Source organism: Dromaius novaehollandiae, chromosome 3 (assembly GCF_036370855.1).
Source record: "Dromaius novaehollandiae isolate bDroNov1 chromosome 3, bDroNov1.hap1, whole genome shotgun sequence".
Taxonomy (NCBI): Eukaryota; Metazoa; Chordata; class Aves; order Casuariiformes; family Dromaiidae; genus Dromaius; species Dromaius novaehollandiae.
Window position 1 is genome coordinate 67402169 of NC_088100.1, and position 22534 is coordinate 67424702.

The 22534-nt window shown below is 39.3% G+C and overlaps 1 protein-coding gene across 6 annotated transcripts in view; it reads left to right on the plus strand.

Moving 5' to 3' along the window:
* Positions 1 to 22534, plus strand: part of PHACTR2 (phosphatase and actin regulator 2) — a 150725-nt gene that overhangs the window by 122291 nt on the left and 5900 nt on the right. For all 6 annotated transcript variants that reach the window (XM_064509076.1, XM_064509077.1, XM_064509078.1 and 3 more), the window contains 7 exons: positions 2146 to 2692; positions 4042 to 4241; positions 6725 to 6881; positions 9373 to 9428; positions 15484 to 15545; positions 16642 to 16779; positions 19061 to 19137. In XM_064509076.1, coding sequence (XP_064365146.1) covers positions 2146 to 2692; positions 4042 to 4241; positions 6725 to 6881; positions 9373 to 9428; positions 15484 to 15545; positions 16642 to 16779; positions 19061 to 19137 — 1237 coding nt within the window. The remainder of the gene's footprint in view (positions 1 to 2145; positions 2693 to 4041; positions 4242 to 6724; positions 6882 to 9372; positions 9429 to 15483; positions 15546 to 16641; positions 16780 to 19060; positions 19138 to 22534) is intronic.

Here is a 22534-nt window from a genome sequence, read left to right on the forward strand (position 1 = left end):
AAGAGGGACAGTGATTTGCCTGAAGTCATGAGTATCTACAGATTTTTCCAGATGTACTGAAAGCCATGCAGCACTCTAAATATTTATAAATTGTAACATTCTGCTGCAGAAGAGAATAGCATAATGTGTCTTTTCTATTATTTTCCATCTTTGAGATTGAGAACAGTCTAACTCTGGAATCTATTTTTATATCATGAGCTTATTATGGCCAGTATCTGTATTTTGGTTCTATCCTAATCTGCTGGGGTTTTTTTTTATTTAAATGCTTATAAGTAAAATAGGCCTTTCAGCAGTTTTCTGTTACAGCTTTCTGTTTTACTCAGAAACCTTAGCCGCAAGGCTGCTGTGTAACTGTTTAATGGCTTCATTTGTTCTCTTGAGGTTAATGCATTTTTACTACAGTAGAAGTGTTTGAGTTGGATGTCTTTTGATGAAAAGAACTGAACTGCAAGATAGTTGTTGTTTGTATTGCTTTTTTAAGTGAATGTCAGAGGTCTGAGCTCCCAGTTCAGATCATGGGTACATTATCACAGCAATCAGAAGTGTGCCTGGAATGCACATGGGCATACCAGGCTCGTTAAAATCTCTTGTCAAATTGGGCAGTGATTGTAGTAAAGGTGCAACCATATATGCTTTAGTATGGTAAATATCACAGCAGTAAAAAGTAGTGTTACTGGTGAGCCTGTACAGCTACTGTCAGAATCTCGTGTCACTACATTTTCAAGGCTACCTGAGTTTGTCACTGGTAAGATAAACAGCTCCAGTTCATATGGGAAGTCTTCAGTAACTTCCGCATTATAGACTTCGTTTGTGCAGAGCAAGGTCAGTGGGTTCTGTTTCCATTGAATTGAATGCTCAACTGGACTTGCAAGAACATTGCAAAATCACAGAATCACAGAATAGTTGAGGTTGGAAGGAACATCTGCAGATCGTCTGGTCCAACCCCCTGCTCAAGCAGAGTCAGCTAGAGCAGGTTGCTCAGGACTGTGTCCAGTCGGATTTTGAGTATCTCCAAGGATGGAGACACCACAACCTCTCTGGGCAGCATGTTCAACCATCCTCACAGTGGAGAAGTGTTTTGTTATGGTCAGATTGAATTTCTTGTGTTCCAGTTTGTGCCCATTGCCTCTTGTCCTGTCACTGGGCACACTGAGAAGAGTCTGGCTCTGTCTTCTTTATACCATCTGATCAGATATTTCTGAACATTGATAGGATCCCCCGAGCCTTCTCTTCTCCAGCCTCTCTCATCCTATCCTCATATGAGAGATGCTCCAGTCTTTATAGCTCTTTGCTGGATTTGCTCCACTAAGTCCCTGTCTTTCTTGTATGGAGGAACCCAGCACTCTGCCTTAATGCTTATAAAAACAGACTCCCATCCACAGGGATGATAAGAATTTAAGCAATGCAAGATCCTTAATCATAGAATGATACAGTTTGGAAGGGACCGCTGGAGGTCACCTGAGCCAATTCCACCCACCTGCATTCAAGATTCAGTTTCAAAGCTAGATCCAAATTCCAAGTAATCTGAAACCACAGTTTCACAGTTGAGAGAGTGTTGGCTTCAGCGCTAATTTAATACATTCCTACACCTCTCTCCTCCTCAGTCACTTTCTGCACTGTCAGTGTAGAAAGATAGGATTTTCTATGGAGTAGAAACCTAATTTGGGGGTCTCTGATTTCCTTCTCAGGAAGCCCTCATACTTGCCCTGAGTCTCATAGAAAGTCAGGAAAACTCATGCTTCTAGGAGCTTAGCTCAGTTAGGGAGGCAGACAGTTTACTCTGTCTATTAGCAAATTATTTAACCCAGGCAGTAAACACTTCTGAAAGAACTGCATTTTTTAGTTCATGTCCAGACAAGTTGTAAGGGTGCTAGAGTGCTAGAATCAAACTTTGAACCAGTTTCTGAGGTTGATCCCCTCCACTGTTCCTGGGCAAGTATTCATCATTTCAATTTTCCCACCTCTAAAGCTGAAATATGAACTGTAATATTTACTTATCAAGTGTATGATGAAGGATTATAAAAGTACCAAGTGTAATTTCTTCATATATTTAAATATCAGCACGCAAATCAGTTTATGCAGGAATGGTGCAAAAAAATGGTATAGTTGCCAGATTGTAAAATGCTTTTTCATTTCATATTTTAGCTAGTTCTTCTCATGCAAAAAAAACACCAGTCTCCAAGTCCTCTTCATCACCATCTCCTTTGTCCACATCATCTCATCCCAAAGCCTCTAAGGAGACTTCCAGCAAATCAGGCACATCGGGGACTCCCAGGGGCAAGAAAAAACCTGGGAAACAGTCAGCCCCACGAACAGCACCAGATGGGGCGGCTTCTTCCCCCTCAGGTGCCACAGCCAACAGGTTGGAAATGAAGGTGGAAAAATCTGAGCCTGAGCAACCTTCCATAGTGATTTCTGAAACTGAGGATGCAGACCAGCAGAGCAAGCTAGTTGTCCCCCCTCCTCCCACTGCTGCCCCTCCACCGCCTCCGCCTCCACCTCCTTTTCCTGCTGCAGCCGGTCAGTCCAGTGTCTCAGATGCACAAGCTGCATTAGACAGCTGCGGAGCAGGGCCATCCATTGCTGGATCAGATTATAAACCTCTTCTCCAGACTGAATATGGCACAGATGAGAACCTGAGCAGTACAGCCCTAGACAACAGTCCAGATGCTGGGGGAGAAGACATGGAAAGGTAAGGCTCTATTGCTGTTACTGATAAGTAGTATGGCTCACTGCTAAGGAAGCCAGATTTCTAGCATTACCTTGGCTTAAGGGGTGCTAAAGTCACATGGGGATCTGTTATTTCTTTTGCTGGCTGGCCCCAAGAAGAAAATCTGAGTGCATTTCATAGTGGTCCAGGGCAGTGTTGCATCCCAGGATAGTTTTTTCCTTGACAGCATCTTTGTGCTATTCATCTGTAATTTCTAATGTTTCTCCAGAATGTCATTTGTCATAACCTACCTCCTACATTGTTGCCTGGCTTAATACGACCACTGTAGTCAATAGCTCAGCTAGGTAGCAGGTAACACTTTTTTTTCTCTCTTATAAAGGCAAACAAGAATTGAGGCTGAATTGCAAGGGTTTTACTTTTTTTGTGGAGATCATTAAAATTCTCTCTACTAAAGCTCTCAGTTGTAGAGTAAAGTAAATCTAGTTGGATTTACTTGCAACCTTTAAAATGACATTTCCAGGCTTTGGTTAGTAGATGTTTGGTTTGTTACTGCCTAATAACTTGTCTAAGTCTGACATGCCATAAAATCAAGTTAAGAGCAAGGTCATAATTACATTTTTTTAAACAAAATAGTTGGCAGCAAAAAAAGCAACTGGCTTCTTAATCTGTCTTTTCCTTGCCACAGGAACCAATATCTTTCATAACAACCCAAGCAGGTTTAGTCTACATGCCAGTGACCTAGAGAACTTCCCTTGAATAGAGAAACTTTTGCTGGTACGTGTGTGTGCCAGTATTACATCCCTGTGCTGGCTTCTTTTCCCCTTGCTCTACTCTTCATTTATATAAAGGATTTTCCCAAGACAGCACTCTGGTGATGATTTCCTTGTTCAACAGTGATGGAAATGAACATTTTGGACTCAACAGCAATAAAATTGTGTTTGCAACAAATAGAGTCATGCTTACAGTATAGGGAGCTTTATACTCCCTTCCACTCTGAGGGTCAGTCCTCTCACCACCAACTTTATTAGCTGCTCTTCTGTTCTTACTGGCTGCTATGTACTGTTGGTCCCATCCCTCAGGAAATAAATAAAAACACTGATTTCTTTACATAAGTTTTGCAGCTCATCATTTCAGACTGTTTGCATCTTTTTTCCTAACATATATACATACATATATATGCACACATACACATACATTATATATGCTATACATATGTGTGTTATTTTTTATATATATGTTTTGAGAGAGAGAGAGAAGTCAGTTTGAATAACAGGGCTTTTATTTTCATACTTGCTTATACAGTTTGTCTCCCTTTTGTGTTCCATGCTGCTTCCATTAATGTGACATCATGTTTGCTTACAAATTAACAGTTTGGCTACCAGAGAAGACGAAGAGGAGGAGGCACCTAACCAAACACATACTGAACCAGGGGAGGAAGCTTCTGAAGCTGCAGCCACTCCTGAGAGTGAAAGTGGCAGAGAGAGCCACAGCAGCGACTCGGACTCCGATGGGCCCATACTCTACACAGATGATGATGATGACGATGATGATGATAATGGAAGTGCTGAAAGTAAGCCTCTGACAAGAAGAGTGTACTGGGAAGGAGTGGCTGCCTTAGAGTGTATCTAATATACATGTTTGAGCTGGGCTAGGTCACAAGTCCTACTAAGCTGCTGTGATTGCATCCAGATTGATCACTGGAGCTCTCTAGTTGTGTGTAGTTCAAAGACACTTACACCCAGCCAGTTTTTCTGCAGCTGTTCTGAAGTTGTAGCCTGCAGGGGAGCAAAGACTTTGGGATGGGACTGCTAGTAAGCACATCACTCTGCAGGTGACCGCGTCCTGGGATTTGGGTTTACTGCAGGGTCTTCTGAGGTGCAATTGCAAGCTACCTTTTGCACATTGCAGTATGTGAGCATGCCTGGCCCATATTAGTGCAGAGTAAAGAGACAAGGGTGTGATCGCGTAAGATAACTTTAGATGAATTAATATTTTACCATGACTGAGAAATGAGTGTCCTGCTTCTCCCTTCCTAGACAATTGTGATTAGAAACATACTGGGGCCAAAGCAATGGTGGGAGCAGATCAAGGATTGCATCGATGGGAGTAGATGTCCAAGGAGCAGGTTCAGGAAAAAAGAAGGGGATGGAACAAGGGCTCCACATTTGGGCATCAGTGAGCCATTAATTTGGCTCATCCATGTCATGAACCTCTACCCTTAAAGCACCTCTGATTTTACACTAACCAGTGTGAATTTGAACTGAATTGCACTAGACATCACCCAGTTTCTTGTGGGAGTGAGGTGAATGAGGAAGTTGTTTCACAGCATCTCTCTGCTGTCAGTTGGAATGGCTGAGCCCAGAGCATCCAGGTGGCTCAGTGTCAGGTAGCCACCATCCAGGCTGCAGGTTACAGAGGAGCACACTCCTCTGGGAGGACTACCTCTCACTGGACGCTGATCCCAGCAGCTTCTGGGAGCCCCTGCAGGAGTCCCAGGGCAAGGTGCAAGGGTGTAACAGTGTGAGCACAGGTTGTGGTGGATGACACAGGAAACCCATCAGTCAGCAGCCAACTTCCCTATCTGAAAGTGATTTGTTCCTCTTTGATCAGAATGCTTTAAGCATTGTAGCCTCTTTGCAGAAAGAGCAAATCATAGTGGATTGCATCTAAGTTTATAGTTTAGAAATTTGAGCTGGGTTCATGGCTATATCCCCACCCTAATTTGGCAGACATCCTTGCTGCTGCTGGAAGGGGTTGTCCTGCCTAATTCCTGCTCCCAGTTATTCATTCTTCTCTTAGGCCAGCACTCACGCTTGCTTTTTGATGCTGGCTGTTGAGCTGGTTTTCAACTGAATCAGTTCTCTGATCCAGCTCCCCAATGGTTGCACCAACTAACACTGGAGCAGAGAAGGTGGCAGCAACAAGATGCTGGGGGCAGAGAGAAGGGCAACACTACCGTTACCACCTGCAATGCGGCCTTATGCCAGAGTAAAAGGAGAGTTGAACCATGGCTTGACAGCCTTGCCCACAGCTATTCAGGAGGAAGTGGTTTACTGTGCTTAGTTAAGAAGGCTTGAATGCAGAAGTGCTGTGTCTGATTTCTGTGTACAGAAAGGGGATGAGGGAGAACGAACATTTCGTTTATTTAGCCACTGGTTTGGCTGAAGAAGAAGAGCCACATAGCTCAAGAGACTGAAGTATTCTGCAGTTCTGCCTTTGGTTTGAATATGAACTGAAAATTAATGTATTCAGATGGCAGCACAGCATCTTATGAGTAGTGAGTTGGGAGCCTCTGGTCTTACCAAACTGTCTTACATGCTAAAAAGCCCGCCAATGTAGAGCGTATGCAGTACCCTCAGTCAGAATATCAAGAGACAAGGGAAGGACTAAAAGCCTTGAAAAACATACTTGTTTCCACAGCTGGCTGAAGCTAATGCTGGGAATATTGAATGGCTGTTGTCTCTACTATATCTGTTTTGTGGATAAACAGGTTGCTTCAGTGCCTGGGGGTTCATGCTTAGAATACTTTACAAGCACTAAGAGCACTTTCTAAAAGGTATCTTTTAATTTATGAATTAGTCAATGTTAAAGATGAAAAGCAGTACACAAGAACTAAGAGGTGTTAACTTGAAAAAAATGAAAAGAGAAGAATTAAGAAAAGGATGAGAGAATGAGAATAAACCATATAAGGCTTAAGAAAAAGAGCAGCAGTTTGCTGATGATATAAAATAAGCCAATAAATCAACCTGTAATGTATCAGATTTCAAAGACACTTAAGTGCAGATTTGTCATTTTTATCCTATCACATCCTAGATAACAAGTGATGCTTTTAAAACTACTCTGTCATTTTGTTTGCTAGCTTTTTCATGTAAGTCCTTCAGCTTTTTTTTGTGAACCGAGTTGAAACTATTTTTCTTCTGATGTTAATTAAAATTCCTCTCCTGCATGTGGGAACAAGGCTGCTTTGGGGATGTATTAAAGTCCTTACTCAGAATTTGTGTCTGTAACCTAAGCATGAATGAACTAAATGTACCCTCCTCCTTCTTCTCTCAGGCTCTTTGGCAAGTAAAATTCGTCGCAGGGATACTCTTGCTATCAAACTTGGCAACAGACCATCTAAGAAAGAATTGGAAGACAAAAACATCTTGCAGTGTACATCTGAAGAGGAGAGGCAGGAAATCAGACATCAGATTGGAACAAAACTAGTGAGGTATCAGTTGCAGTGTAAACGTGGTTTTACTGAGTGGAGGTGGGGGAAGAGACTCAAGAACATTGGGTTTGCATTTTAAGTTCAACCTGATTACATGCTGCAGGATCTTCATGGTAGAACTGGCTGGAGAACAACATTTTTATTTCTCACAAAGTTTTTGTTCTTCATGGAATAAAACTGAGAGCTTTTGAAATGTTAAAAAAAAGAGGAAGGGAATAGGACTTAATCCAGAACAACCAATACTGTGGTTCAAGCTTTTCCTCAGAACTTGTTCGTTGGGTCTTGAACTTGTATATCCCCATCTCAGATGAGAGCTGTGGTTCCTGGCATATAGAGTCTATCTTTGTGTCTTCTTTCCTTCTGTCTCTCCCCATCCTCTTCCTGCTCTCCGAATGTTTAATTATTCGTATACTGGTTCCAGCAAAAGAAACTAACAGAGACTGGCTTTGTAGACCTGTGTTTAGTGTGCTCACCTCTGAGCCATGCCATACTCTTAAGTGTTATAGGAAATGTGTTACTCTCTCTGGACTGGAGAACATTTCATGAAAATCAGCTAGTTTGACTTGCGTTTTCCAAGTTTTGTTAAAAAATTCTTCACGAATGTTAATTTGGATTTTCATAGTTCTCTGAGAATAGACTACAGTATGTCTGGATTTTCTCAGACCTGTCCTTTTCTTTTGTGCCCAGAAATATTTTCCAGACAGATTTGGAGGATGTCCTGTGTTTCTTAGGGATTTCCAAATATTTGGTAGTCCAGTCAGTATTACTACAGTAGAGAAGTACAGAAGCCCTGTATCAGCACTTAGAACATGAACTGAATTACTCTGTGAATTGGATAGCTAGCTAAATAGTTGTATTTAATTCCTTAATGGTAAGAGTGATGCATCTATTGTGTAGAATCCAAGGGTCATTTTTCTTCTACTATTAAAGCAGCATGGTTGTTACCACTGATTTCCTGACCAAATTCCAGCTCTGGTAATCACATCCTGCTTATCTGTCTTCTCTCTGTGGCTTAGACTGAACAAACTGCTCTTTGATTCCTGTCTTAAACTGTCTTGTGTAGCGTTGCTGGCTCTGCAAGAAGGCTGCCACATTTACCACATAGTATTATTTTGATGACGGGTAATAATATACGTGGACCAATTTCAGGACTCCCTCACTGAGTTTGTGGAAGTTACAGTTTCCGAGTTTTGTTCATGTCTGAAATCACAACCAAGTTTAATGCATATATTTTTTTAAACTCATAATGTTGTAGTCAGCACCTGGCAGCATAAAGATCTGATTCAAAACCTACTGAAACCAATGGAAATCTTTCCCACTGTTCAGTAAGTGTTGGATCAGGTCTTAATTTTGGAACTTCCTACAATGTGGGATTGACCACTTGTTTTAAACCTGCCTGTCTTTTCTTCAAAATCTGAAAATCACAGCTACACAATGGTAGCTTTGTACATAATTTGATCTAGTGTTTGGGCTGTTAAGAAAAAGTCCAGTGTTAAAGCAGTTCTTTGCCAGAACTCCCCCATAGTGTAACTGAAAACCACTCTCTCCAGAGCTGTGTTTTCCTCACCTGCTTTCCACACCAGAAAGCCCACTCTTCAAAGCTCAGCTCCCTAGTCCCATTTCATGGCCTGCCACCCGGTTCCTCTGCTGCCACCCATGCCACCCGCATCTTCCCCTTTGTCTCTGAGGGTCGCAGACATGCCAAGGGTTCTCAGAGCATGGCTTGACTCTGATGGGTTTCATGAGGTCAAAGATACTCCGTAGTGAATTGTGTGAAGTTGTGCTGGATGGAGAGGCTGCCTTTTGGGACTCTCAACTTTAAGACAGGTGCAAAATTAATTTTACTGTTGTAATTCCTCTTGCTCCTTTTCAGCCCCAAATGAACTTGCTTAGTAAACATAAAGACAAAACCAACCATGTTCTCCACTGTATAAACAAGAAAAAGAATGCCTCAGATGTTTTCTGAAATGGTAGTTTTTGCATATATGTAACTGAAAAAAATTAAGTTTTGATTAAAACTCCCCAAATTTAATGTGCGTAGCAGTCGGTGAGGAATAGGCACCTTATGGTTGTTTTAAAAAATGGACCCAAAATAAATAGGATTTACATTCAAAATATCTGAGAATAATTTTATAATTGCACAGCTTAACGTAATTATGCATGGGGACAAAAAAGTTTTATGAACTCTTCCATAAAATTATATTTGTAAGTGGGGAGTTAAAATTTGCTAGCACTGTTTCCGTAATATTATGCAAGTACCAGTCACTTATTTGTTCAAATAGCAATAATACATATATGAAAACAAATGCCCACTCAGTACTGAAGTTACATGTACACACACATAACTGTGTGGAAATTACCTGTGTAACTGAATACCTGTGTTGGAAAAGAATAGCATGGCCACATGAGAAACACCTTTTAAGCTGTATTACAAATCATAAGGTTTTATTTGGATCTGGTTTTAAATCAGTTGCCTACTTTGTTCTCACAGGAGACTTAGCCAGAGGCCTACAACTGAAGAGCTAGAACAAAGAAATATCCTAAAGCGTAAGTATTTTATGCAAATGTAAACTATTATTTACTTAGAAAGTGAGCACAACATATGTTGGAGTCATATGGAAGCCAGATCATTGTTACTCGACTGTTAGTTTCATAATGGGACAGAAATGATGCTCTAGAAAATAACATGTCAACACTAAACCTATATGTTAACTTGTAACGGCAGCTGTGAGAACTGCAGATATTTAAGATGCCAGATTTTGCTGCTCACAATCCCACTTCTTGAAGCTGGTTCCAAAGACCAGGAATGAATTAGATACTCCTTAGAAGTAGTTGTAGGCTGTTTAAACTTCCACCTAATTGCTACGAGGAGGAAGAGGGAGTGTCAGGAGGAGGTGGAATATAAGGAAAGATGAAGTAGAAAGAGGAAAGATGAAGTGTTCAGGGGAAAGTGAATAGGTATATGCTAACTACTTGAGCGAGTTGACCTTCATGTCCCCTCTTCACATAAATGTGTTTGTCTTCTTCCATACTGAAACCTGCACAGGATATTCTGAGTATCTTGCTACTAATGAAATCCTTCCTCAATGTCCTTGATGAAAAATTTGAATCTGTAATTCAAATAGCCTGGGGCAGAGGAATGAAGAACATTGGATGTATACCCACTATACCTGCTCTCCAATTTATTTACACTGCTTTTGTTCTTAAGCTGGCAAACTCTTTAGAACAGACATTTTTTGTCTTCCTTTATGAATGTGTTCGTAATATGTGTGTTACCTAACTGCCATGGCAAGGTCCTTCTAGCCCTATGTCCTTTCTGCAAGGGTGGCTAGCAGCTGATGCTAGAAGTATAAGAAATAAATGATAGAAGTATTTTCAAGGAAGCAAATCCACTTGGAATCCTTTCACATATAGCAGCAAATCCCCAAAAGCATCTATTCTTAAGGTATAAGAACTTTTTACAATAATGTAGCTGAAAGAGCTATAAAGTTGTCATTTCCAGCAATTGTTCAATAAAGATGGAGTTCATCACCTTGTGCACAGCATGCTGATGGAAGAGAAGGAAATGGGTTGTTTACCTGGCAAAATCCATGGACTGATGGCAGCATCACCTGCTCAGGCTAGCAAATCAAGGAGAAATAACAGTTATTGGCTTTCAGGCAACCATTCATGCTAATTAAATCCTGTTGCTGTTGTCTGAGCTCTCAAAAGCCAAATAGTGCCACGTTTTAGCCAAAAAGGGGAAGTTACAGTTTAGGCACTGTGCTGCACAGGAGAGGGTTTAAGAGACTGCTGTCCAGTACATAATCTGAATAGACTTTCTGTGGGCATGATTTCTGAACCTATGTATCACATCGTTATAATAAAGATAAAATGTGAAACGCACATGTATTTTCTATGATAAACAGCACATGCTGGGCCATGTGACAGCAGTAATTGCAAGACATGTTTGGTGGTCATGGCTACAGCCACCAAACTGGGAACACCAGCTGGGCATTCCTGTTGCAATCTCTAGATAGCTAATCTAGCAATATACCCGTAATCTATTTAAAATCACCTTTGCCATTTCCTACTTTGCAATAAGTAGCTCAAAATTTGAAAGTAGTTAATAGATTTCTTATCCCATTTCAGCTTGTTTACTTTATGCTTTAGGCAGCACTTTGCACTCAGTACCTCTTCACTGTTGTTGTCGTCTGTAGCTGCTGTTTCCGTGAGTCTGTCTTAAAGGAGCAAGGAAGAATAAAAAATGATTGTGGTAAAGCAGAATTATTATAAATTACAAAAATAGCAGAAAATTGATGAGAACATGTAAAATGCAAAACTGCTTTTTGCTCATTACTGAGATACAGAATATTTTGAGTTAAGAGTGATCTTTAAAAAACAAAACCAAAAAAGCCAGTGTTTTTGGTGACGATCTAACTCACTTTGACAGTGCAGGTTCTCTCAGCTCTTAAAGCATTTGTATATTTAGCATAATTATTACATTTCCTTCCTGTGGATCATTTGAAAATGTTTACATCTTTTAAATGCCTGTGTTGTTGCAGGCAACTTTTGTGAATAAGTTTGGATTTGTTTCATGAAGCTTCATTCCTTCTATTTTTAAGCAGTGGATGGGGAGAAGGGATTATATTATTGCATATATGTAAACTACAGCTAAGGGAAATCAGTGTTTTGGTAATATTTATCAGACTTTGAGGATAAACTAAGTGGCAAAGATCCAAATGTTTACTTCAGAATTAAGTCCAGCCCAAATCTTTGAGGAGGTTCAGAAAAAGTCACTGTTTTTTTCTTCTGTTGTATTTCCAGTTAAAGTGAGGAAATATGTGTTGCAAGAATTTTGTTTTGATAATATTTTCAGATAAACCACCAGTTACTGAAAATCCTGTGACTCAGTCTAATCACTAGGCTGATTTCTATAAAAGCAATTCGGGATAAAAGCATCCAGACTTCTGGTTCTTCCCACACTAAAACAAAGAAGTTATGATAACTCAAGAGTCGCTTGAAGATGAATAGATAAAGGCCCATTTTTTTCAACACAGATAGGTTTCTTGTGTACTTGCTTTGAGCTAATAGTATTTATAGTATTGTATTATGACAAAGAAACTTTCTGCTCTTCCAGGAATTTCAGATTAAGGTAGTTGTATTTTTTCCTGCATCTGTAAAGGACAGTGAACTTTCTTGGACTGTTTACCTGCATGCTTGCCAATCCTAGCTTAGTAGAAAACATGGTTTAGCTCTTGATGCTAGTTAAGGAATATTAATGATTATCTTTGTAAAACGAGGAAAGAGAAACTGCCTTTTGCATTTCATAGCATTCTAAGAGGCAAGCACTTTGTTTGTCTTTTCTTTTTCTTTCCCTAGCAAGCCTACAGAGAAGTCTAAACATAGTTAATCCCCACAGGGATGCAGTGGAAAGTTCAGTTTTACGCTCCTGGAGTACTTTCCGGTAAAAAACAGAATAGTCCTAAGGCAGAGCAATTTCCTTTTCTCTTTCTCTCCTTCTGCTATGAAACAAATGTCCCACAGAAGTAGAAGAGGATTGTATTTAATATGGCAAAACTTGCAGCAGCAATAAAGGTATAGAGGCCAGGAAAGCTATTTGTTCTGCTTTGGTTGTCAGATTTTTTAACTCCAAGGACATGATAAGTGATACTAAATAAAACTCTTTTAGTTAGGAGCCAAATCCTGGTTTGACCTGTGTGCTCATGCAGCTTCTAGGACTCCTGTAAGCAAAGGGAGATCACTCAGCTGGTCCTTTGCCAGTACAGCAGCAGTAGGACATCTGAGGAGGGGACTTGCAGCTGGGAATGCTGTGTTTTTATTTTCTTTCTCCACATCATACAGATTATATCTGCTTTTAAGGTGGAAAGCAGTCAGAAATGTGTTCCTGTGCATTAATGTTTTCCTGTTTTGGCAAGTCAGTTGATACCTGCAGCTAAAATTTGGCACTCTGAGTAGAATTTTCCGCAATACCCAAAGGAACGAGGAGCACCAGTCTCATTATTTTTAGCAGAACACATATTCTTAAATCACTACAGCAATTTTCAAAACTTTTACCTTAAAAGACCAAAAATACCTTATAGGTATTATTATTGGGAAGAATTTGTATCAGGGCAGTGTTTCTGTAGCACCCAGCTTAAAACAACACTCTGCTCAGCAGTTTGGAGATTTGAAATAGGTGTTCTAGGTATAAGGGGCAGTGGTCAGTGCCATAAGACAGGGGCCAGTCTGCTGCATTCAGATTAAGAATATTAGCAATTAGAATATTGCTAAATATCAGCCATTAGAATATTGTCAAAATCAGATTCACAATATTAGCAGCAGCCACCAGATTTCAGTCCCTTTTCTTTAGCTCTTGAGTTTTATTTCTCAAAATAAAAAAACCCTTCAATATATAAACCATGTCCTTTGCCCTGACCTCTCTGGCAGAGGACTGTCTATTCCGCATGAGTTTAATCCCCACCTTGTCTGCCTGGGAGTGAAGGAGGTTTCTGCTGCTTTCAGTGGGAGCTTTCCTCTGCAAGACTGTCTTCCAGCCTTCTTTGCCAGCTTCCTTCCAGCTGTGCCTGCCCAGACCCCCTGCCTAGTCACTAAAATGACTTTCTTGCGCATCTCCTATTTCTACCTCTTTTCCTGAATCCAGCCTTCCCATAGCACAATAATGGGAGTGCTGGGTTCACAACCCACAGTGGTGTAACTTAACCACTTGGGACAGGCAGCTAATCTTCAACCTTCTTAAATAACCAGATCAACTTTTTTGAGTTATTTTATCCTCCCAAAATACTAGAGAAATAGTATTTCAGGTGGGCCAAGCTGTTAACAGGTGTTTCTTAAGATACGAATTAAGCAGCATGGGCCACTATTTCTTACATCAAGCTTCTTCTTGCTGCTTCTTAGGAGACGCAGTGATCTAAAGATAGCAAAGAAATGTCAAGATATGAGTAGTCAGGAATATATTTTACAAGCAAAATTAAAGAAAACCCAGTACAGGGATGTGTGTATTCAGTTACATTTTTTTTCTGTTGTGTCTGCTACTGGAGAATTTCTAAGAGCTAGGATTTAAGAGACCCTATTCATGAAGGGACAGAATTTTTTTATGTAAAACAAATCCCATATGAATGGAACCCTGAATGAACAGATTGTATAAATTACTGCAAATATTATGTTTATTGATTGCAAAGATAGTATATTTAAAGAAAAGCCAGTCTCCTAGAGATTATTGTAACTGTCCTAAAACAGCTAGAGAGCTTATGATTTGGTTCAGTAAAAATGTTATGTAAAGAGTTCTCACTTAAAGTTGTAAGTGCTTAAGTATGGACAACTTGTTTATTGATAAAAATATTAGTAAAAATTTTTTTTAAGTAGATGAATTCTCCATTCTTTTTGTTTTATTCAGTTTATGGTTCCTCTGGTAGAAACAGACCATCTTTTTCTTTAGGTTTTAAGAGAAAAGCTATTAATAGACCATAAATTGCGTTCACATTTCAATATCTCAGTAACATCAGCATCAACAATAGATCCAACCTGGCAGCAAGTCTGCAAGCTTGGATCTTGCCAATGGAAATTTGAAGTTGGTGTTAAAATCTTTTAGAGCAGTGCTTGCACTGGTGTTGCCTTTTTCTTGCTGTGACTTTCTACTGTTTGATACTGTGTTGTTTTATCAATTGTTCTTCTTCCCTCTTCCCCTCATATTCCCCTTACATGAACATCTGTGGGTCATCAAAGGAAATCTGCAAGTACTGTGAGCTGATCTGTCTTCAGTATTACTCCTGTAAATATGGAGGAGACAGAAATAGCGTCTAACAGTCATGAGTTCAAGGTTCAAGCTAACTTCATACTCTTTTTGGCCAAGCTGTGTGTACTAACACAGCAGGTTGGCCATAGCAGATGGGGCAAATCATATTAGACCAGGATTTAAAACTGCCTTTTCCTCTATACAATTTGGCCATGCCCACAATGGACAAATGAACTCCTATAAATTTATTGTTGGTCTTGAACCACGGCTTGGAATCCATAACCCCCAACCTTGAAGAAAAACAGATCAGAATTTCACAAACAGTTCTAGGTGGTATGTTTCAGCCACAACAAAGTTAAACTTGCACATGAGCATCAGAGGTGGACTGATAAGGCAAATAATTTTCTTCAAGGCATACATCAATCTGAAAAAATGCTGAGTCCGTATGGGTGTGCCTTTGTAAATTTATTTTTCACTGGCACTCAAGGAATCAAGTTTGGTTAGCACAGAAATTTATAAAAGTTGCACTTGCTTGCCCAAATACTTGCAGAAAATGCACATGTAATTATTTGACTTACCCTTTTAGGGCACAGAAATTGTACATTGCATTTGGTCTAGTTAGTGGTCTAGGTCTTCCTGACCTGTGGGGGTGACTCTAGATGTCTACAGATTTGGAGGAGATGAGGACAGGGAAAAGAAATAAGAGCACACAAAATTCAAAAAGCGGGGATTACATGCAGCATAGCCCAGAAATGTGAGCAAACATAAGCCATGACTTTAAGTCCTGAAGCTTTCAGCCAAGAGAAATACAGTGTGTGCAGTTTTAATACTTAAACATTCATTCCTTTTTATCTCTTCTAAAAACAGAGAAGAATGAAGAAGAGGAACAGGAAGCCAAAAGAGAAATAAAACGTAAACTCAGTAGAAAGGTGATGATGTGTTTTTTGTATTGTATATTTGTGTACATAGTAAAACATCAGGATTATTTTTTATAAGATTCTAAAATTCAGTGTATATATATTACTGCAAATCTCCACCAGTCATGTTTCAAAGGCAGTACAAGCCAAATCCTTCTTGGGGGAAACTCCATTCTGTCCAGTTTCACATACTTTGAAAAAACATAGGGGAGTCTGGCCATGCTTACTATTTGTCTGTGTGAGCAGGAGAAAGACATGACAGGCCAGTTTCCTCTGCCAGCATGACCACTGCTCTCATATATGTTCAGGGGCAGCCACACATGTGGATCCAGTCTTCTGTAGAACACCAGATTTTTTCGGCAACAGAGAGGACAGAAAAGCAGTGTGGACCTAAGAAATCCCTTCATCGTTCTCCTATCCACAAGTCAGTGGGCTTGCCTACTCCCAATGGGATTACATTTCTCATTCTCCTTATAAATAAAGCAGTGGATATGTTGTTTTGACTTTTGGGAGCAGTTCTGGGAAAGGATGGATAAAGTTTTCATAAGTCTTCCTAGTCTGCCCTTCTCTGCAAAAATACATTGGCAATATTTTGTTTGCTTAATGTGATTGTCCTTAGCTAATTAAAGTGAATGTTGTTTGAAGTGACTCAAACAATGTAGCTGGGCATCCTAATGATTAAGATAAACTCCTAGTTATTCCCCCCCAAAATCTGTTTTTCAGTTAGACATACCCCTCCAAATGCTGATTATTTTCTGCATTATAGTTGAAAACAGCAGACTGTGTAATCGTTAACAAAAATTATCTTATTGTCTACTGGGGTAAATAGTGTGACAGTTGCAAAGTCACAATTAATATTCCAGAGATAACCGTCAAGATTCTTTGTGACCTGCCTGACAAAGCCTATTTTTATAAATGAAGAAATTAGGTTGTGCTGCTTCTCTATTCCCGTGCTGCACTCCCAGGTTGGTGCCTTTTTTTAGACACCTGAAAGTGACCTTATTTAGAAATACCATTAAAGTTCTCTTGAGATTGTATGATTTCCTCAGCTTTTATTTTATTTTATTTTGTCTTATTAAACTTACTATTTTCTGCCTCCCACTTACAGCTCAGCCTGAGGCCTACAGTGGCTGAACTTCAAGCAAGAAGAATCCTACGATTTAATGAATACGTGGAGGTAACAGACTCTCCAGATTATGACCGCCGTGCAGACAAGCCTTGGGCCAGGTTAACTCCCGCAGACAAGGCAAGGGACAGATGTAAATTATAAAAAAATTCTTACATCTTTCATTTTCAGGAGAGTTTCCTCTGATTTGCATTCTCTTGATGTTGGCATCATGAATGACATCTGCTGGAGGCAGTGAGATTGTCATGGTATGGTGCATTTATTGCCGGCAGCTAAGAGAAGCCACTCATGTGCCTATTAAGAGTGTATTTGCCAGCCCCATTATGGCAGTTCAGGCTAGAATTTCTTGCATTTTTAAAGCTTTGTGAAGCCAGCTGCATGCTGTTAGGAAAGATGGCTGCAATCCTTGAAATTCAGACAAGGTTTTTGCAGACAGAAGCCTACGTCGTTATCACTAAGAGTTACTTTTACAACTCATTCAAGTGAAAAAGGTAGGAGCTGTTCCTTCTTTCTAAGGATCCTTGGCCACAGCCATCAGTCTTGGGGTTAACTGTATATGTGTAGCAGTCCTTCTTGGGAAGTTTGCCCCAAACTTACTGCAGTTAAATTAGTAGTTCATCTCCCTACCTACAGAGGGTGAAACAAGTTCTTTTGTCGTTTTCTTCTCAAAGACAAGTCGCCATAAAATATTCTCCCATTTTCCTCATACACCACTTCATAAAAAGAAAGCTGTTGGATTTCTATATCAGAAAGTGCTGACCTTTTAACTGCTGGTTTTGAGCCAAATTTTATGGAAAACTTATGATATGTTCTTGGCATGAAAAGTGGTATGTGCAAGAATCCATTGGCTTTTGGCTGAGGACTATGAAGCATTGATTTTATTTCAACTTATATTTTAGTATTAATGTCAGTTCATTTGACAACCAAAGAACAATGCCACGTCAAGTTAAGATGGAGACATTAAAAACGTTCCCACTGTTATTGCTGGGTTTCAGTTCTCGGAGGTGCTGAGCACTCTCTAGTTTTCATGTAGTCAGAGGGAGGTCAGGGCACGCGGTAACTCACCCTTTGACCTAGGTCGATCTTTCCAGAAACCAGTGCCAAGTGCACTGAATCAAGCAGAGGGGTTGCCTATGTAGTTAAAGGATGGCAGTTATTAATCTCAAATTGTTTTGTAATGATCAGGTGTCCCAGGTTGGTTCTGATCCCCATGCTTGTTGGTCTCAGAAGATAAAGGACACAAGTTGCCTGGAAACTCCATCATCTTTTTTTCCCCTGAGGAAATATTTTTTTCTAGTTCTAATGGGAGCAGAAGACCATATGTAACAATGTTATGGAGTTGGAGCTTTGATGTTTTTGCTGCTGGTACACTGTTCAAAAACAGCCCTTTTCTAGCTATTACAGCAGCCTTGCGCAAGCATGCTGTTGCAGCTAAACAGAACCATACCCTGCTTAAAATGAAGTTTCTGGTTTATGAGACCTCAGTCTGGTGATGCTGTAATTTTATCATGCTGCATATCTATTGTGCATTGAAAGGAATGCACGCTAGATGAGATTTCTTTAAGGATTAATGAAATGATACTGCTTTTATTTAAAATGATGAAAGAAGAAAGGGAGTGAGAAAGAATAAACTGACATTTCATTTAACTGTGAAGGTAGCGAGGCATATGTCATAGAAAGCAAAAGCTCTTCTATTATATTACAATTTTTCAGAAATTACATGTATCTGATGAAGTGAATTGATCATCACTCTTTTAACATGAGCAACAATAACTGACATTTATAAAGTGCACTGAATTTCTGCTGTTCTTTAGTATCTGCCGACTGAAAACACAAGCTTGAAATGTCCAAATATTTCATACCATTTTACATAAAACTGATCAAACGAAGTGACTAATTCCCACTTGAAAAGTGGTATTCATCTTGCATTCCTGAACTCCTGTCTCCAGTCGGGAGATACAAGGATCCTGCTGTTTGTACAATTACCATGCAATAAGTGTGACTCACTGGCCCCTCTGGGGCTGTGCATGGAGATAATCCCCTTGCAGAAGCATACTGAACAGGTGACTGTCGAGGTAACAGAATCCCTTTCCCTATTTTATCTGTAGCAAGTGACATATTTCAGTGTGTGTTGGGGGGGGGTGTCACGCAGTCCCGTAAGTTTTGTATTTCTTTGTTTATTATTGTTTGATGCTCTGGGTTTCTTTCTAATGTATTACTGCTTCAAATAACTAATTAAAAAAGCCATTCAATGTGTATGATCAGACGTGTGAGAACTGTGGCCTACACTGAGGGTGACTGCAGGGGGATCTGCAAAAGCAGACTCAGGCTCCTCTCAAACTCTTTACTTTCCTAAAGATTCATATTCCTTACGGTTGTGTATATCATTATTGTTTATTAGGCAGCAATACGGAAAGAACTGAATGAATTTAAAAGTACAGAAATGGAAGTACATGAGGAAAGCCGGCAATTTACCAGGTCGGTGAATCCTTTTTTTTTTTTTTTTTGCATAAGTCAGTGTGACAGCTACGCTCTGCCTTTCTGCGTGTCCTCTGCAGTTGTGTTGTCATTCTTTGAATTGATTCCTACCTTGAATTCCCTGAATCCTTGAATCCCACCACTGATTCTGGTGGGATTCCCAGTATTGCTGATGCGATCCCTGGCTAGTTGATGCGAAACTGGCTAGTTGATACGGTAGCAAAGGTGACTTCAGTGGATTGCTTGCTAAACGGAAAAAGATTGTTCATGAAATTTAAAAAATAATCCTTTCAATGAACTTGGCATTTCTCCCAGATGAAATTAACAGTCCTCAAAAACAGAATAGGATGTCCTGCTCCTGCAGTACTCTTCCTCATGAAGGTATACATTTTTGTCATTGCATTTGGAAAGTGAAATCTAAATGATGTGCTGAATTTCAGAAAAGCTCATCGCTCTTCTGGGAACTTTTCTATCAGTCACCTAGACTCCTGGCAGCAGTTTCTGGGGAACTCAACAAATTCTAATATTCTTTCTTTGATAATTGTAATGTTTTAGTCTAGATTTGTATTGCTGTCTTTCTTGGAATAACATGAAGATGTTGTTTGAAGCATTATTATTTAAAGAGATTTAAAGTCTCCACAGTTTGTAGCAGGACTTCAAAATTTGGAAGAGTTATTCCTAGGAGGTGCTTTCTGCCATGCCCATGAAATTTATTCATACCCGTTAAAGTTGCAAAGGCTAACCATTGCCACTAGCAAGCAAAACTTGCTGTTAGAATCAGCCAGCAATGCATACAGAGTATTATGGTGTTCACATCCACACAGAATTAAATCAGATAAGTCAGATACCAAAAATTGCCCTAGACTAGGTCCCTTTATGTTCCTGCTACTGTTTCAGTCAAAATTATGGTCCCAGTCAGTGAGTAACTGTAATTAAAGACAGTGCTCGCAATGCAAATTCACAATGGGACACATGGGTTTGGTGATTTCTGGCTTTTCCTATTTCAGGGCATGATTTCATAACTTTGCTAACGTTTTTTTCCAAAACTTGGATTTTTGATAATAACGTATACTCACTTCAGGGAAGTTATAACATGGATAAATTAATTCTCAAAAAATCAAATCAGTTTCACAGATGGAAAAATTGAGCTGGGGAATGAAACGAGGCAGGATTTTAATCTAATGTTGCATTCTAACTACTAGAAAATGTCCTTTTCAAACATGGATTTGCATGTTTTCATTTGGCTTCTGTTATCATTTTCTTTTCAGGGTAGGTAATATATCTTCTTCAGGACATACAAAAATATATTTTTTAAAAAATGGAGAACACGAGAGAGAGGGAAAATTAGCAAGGAGAGAATTCTGTCTGAGAGAGATAGAATGCATCCCCTTGCCTAAGTTATGTTTTTTGAGTTGTATTGCAGTATAGGAGCATAAATACATATAGACATGAGTCATACAAAAAGAACCAGTTATTTTTTTCACGAAAGCTGAAAAAGTTGAAAGTGATTGCAGTTGGATTCTTGAAAGATGAACCAAAAATCTCAGGTATCCAACTGAATGACAAACCAGTTAAAAAGTGAAAACTTTTTTGAGGAAGGGCTTGGAAAATAGGCTTGAAAATAGGCATAGCCAAATTGCAATAAATACAAGAAATGATATTGAAGGGTCCTAGAGGAATTTCAACCTGAGGAAAATTGGAGTCCCTCTGTTCCCTCCTCACCCTTTTTTGCATTGGCCATGTTGTGGAACCACTGCACAGAGGTCAGTAGAGTAACACTAGAAAAAGCCCATTAAGGGTATAATTATATGCAGATATTTTAAGTCAATTACAATTTTGAAAATAAAACAAGAGATTCTGTTTTCTCATGATCCTCTCATTAAAAGTTATGTAGTTCACCACTACATTTGGACTGATACAACAAAAGTATGATTTGTTTTAATGGAACAATAGAGAAAAGTCTGTGGCCAGAGGATGAATTACTTACATTAAATTTTTTTAAGAGTGATCACTGAGGTAATACAAACTGAAAGCCACTTGCATTTGCAGCTAGTTAAAAAAGGTTTATTCATGAAGTTCTGTGATAGAATGAGACAATAAGGAAGCTGCTTCTTAAACAAAAATAGCTTATAACACACTTTATTAGATTAGGTTAGATTATTACATAATAACCAATATAAGAAGCTCTGTTATTATAATCTGTTTTACAGTACTTTTAAATTGTTCAAAGTTTATATTAAACTTTGGAAAGAAAAAACACTGGTTTTCATCATTCATGATTTACTGTAATACTATCAGTTGAACTGTTTTTCTGCTCCTCGTAATTTAGATTTATTTGTTCTGTTATTTCATAACAGAATCCAAGAAACTGAGTTTCTAAAAATAAAGAAATAAAAGTTTGGGAAAAGGATATTAGTAGATGTTAATAAAGTGCTTCTAATGGAAATGCTATGTATAGTCAAATACATTGTTTTTTTACACAAATAAAAAACCACGAGTCTTTTTTGCCATGTACAGTACCCTTACTCAGTAGACTAGCTGCCTACTTGTAAATAGCACCTTTTGCATACACCTCCTTTGTTTACCTACTTGAAAATGCATCTTTGTATCATACTGTACCACATTAGTGTGGTGATGTGTAGCTCATTTTTTTTCCCACTCCTCTGGAACTATTAAGAGGAAATGTGTCAAACAAAAACTTACAGAATCCTACTGAGTCAGGTGCATCATTACCGATGCTGTTTTAAAGTTGCTGCATTTTTTACTCCTTTGTGGATACATGTACGTTTAAAACCACATAAACAGAGATTTAGAAGGCGGGTGATAGATGATCACCTGATACTAGTGCTCCCCTTATTCTTTCTTCTTGGATTCATTATTTAGGCTGAGTTAGAATTTCAGTTGCTCTAGGGTCTTACCTTATCCTAGGAAAGGTTGGCAACACCCTTTGGAGCTACCTATCTCTCTCTATTGATCCATTAGGGAGTCTGGAGTGATATATACACCTTACCTAAAAAATGGTAAAGTGTATTTGGATCTTCATTTGTCACAGCTGGCTGCTACTAATAAAGAGAAAGCATCTGCAGTTCTTTAAGACTTTTCGCTTAAAGACCTAAAAAGAATTTTGTCAGCCTTATTTTGCAGGAAGACTGAAAACCAGAAAGTTAAGTTTCATGGTTTAGCAAAGCTTTCCTGATTTCCAGACAGTAATTCCAAAGAGTAGACACAATGTAGCTAAATCTGTAAATACAAAACAGACCAGTCTCCTCCAGTCCAACAGGCCTGGTACAGCTTGACAGTTAACCTCTTTTCTCCCACCAAAACAGGGTGACCACCACTATCAGCACCACCACCCCATATCCAGTCTGCCTATTGGCCTGTGCTAATCCCAGTCATG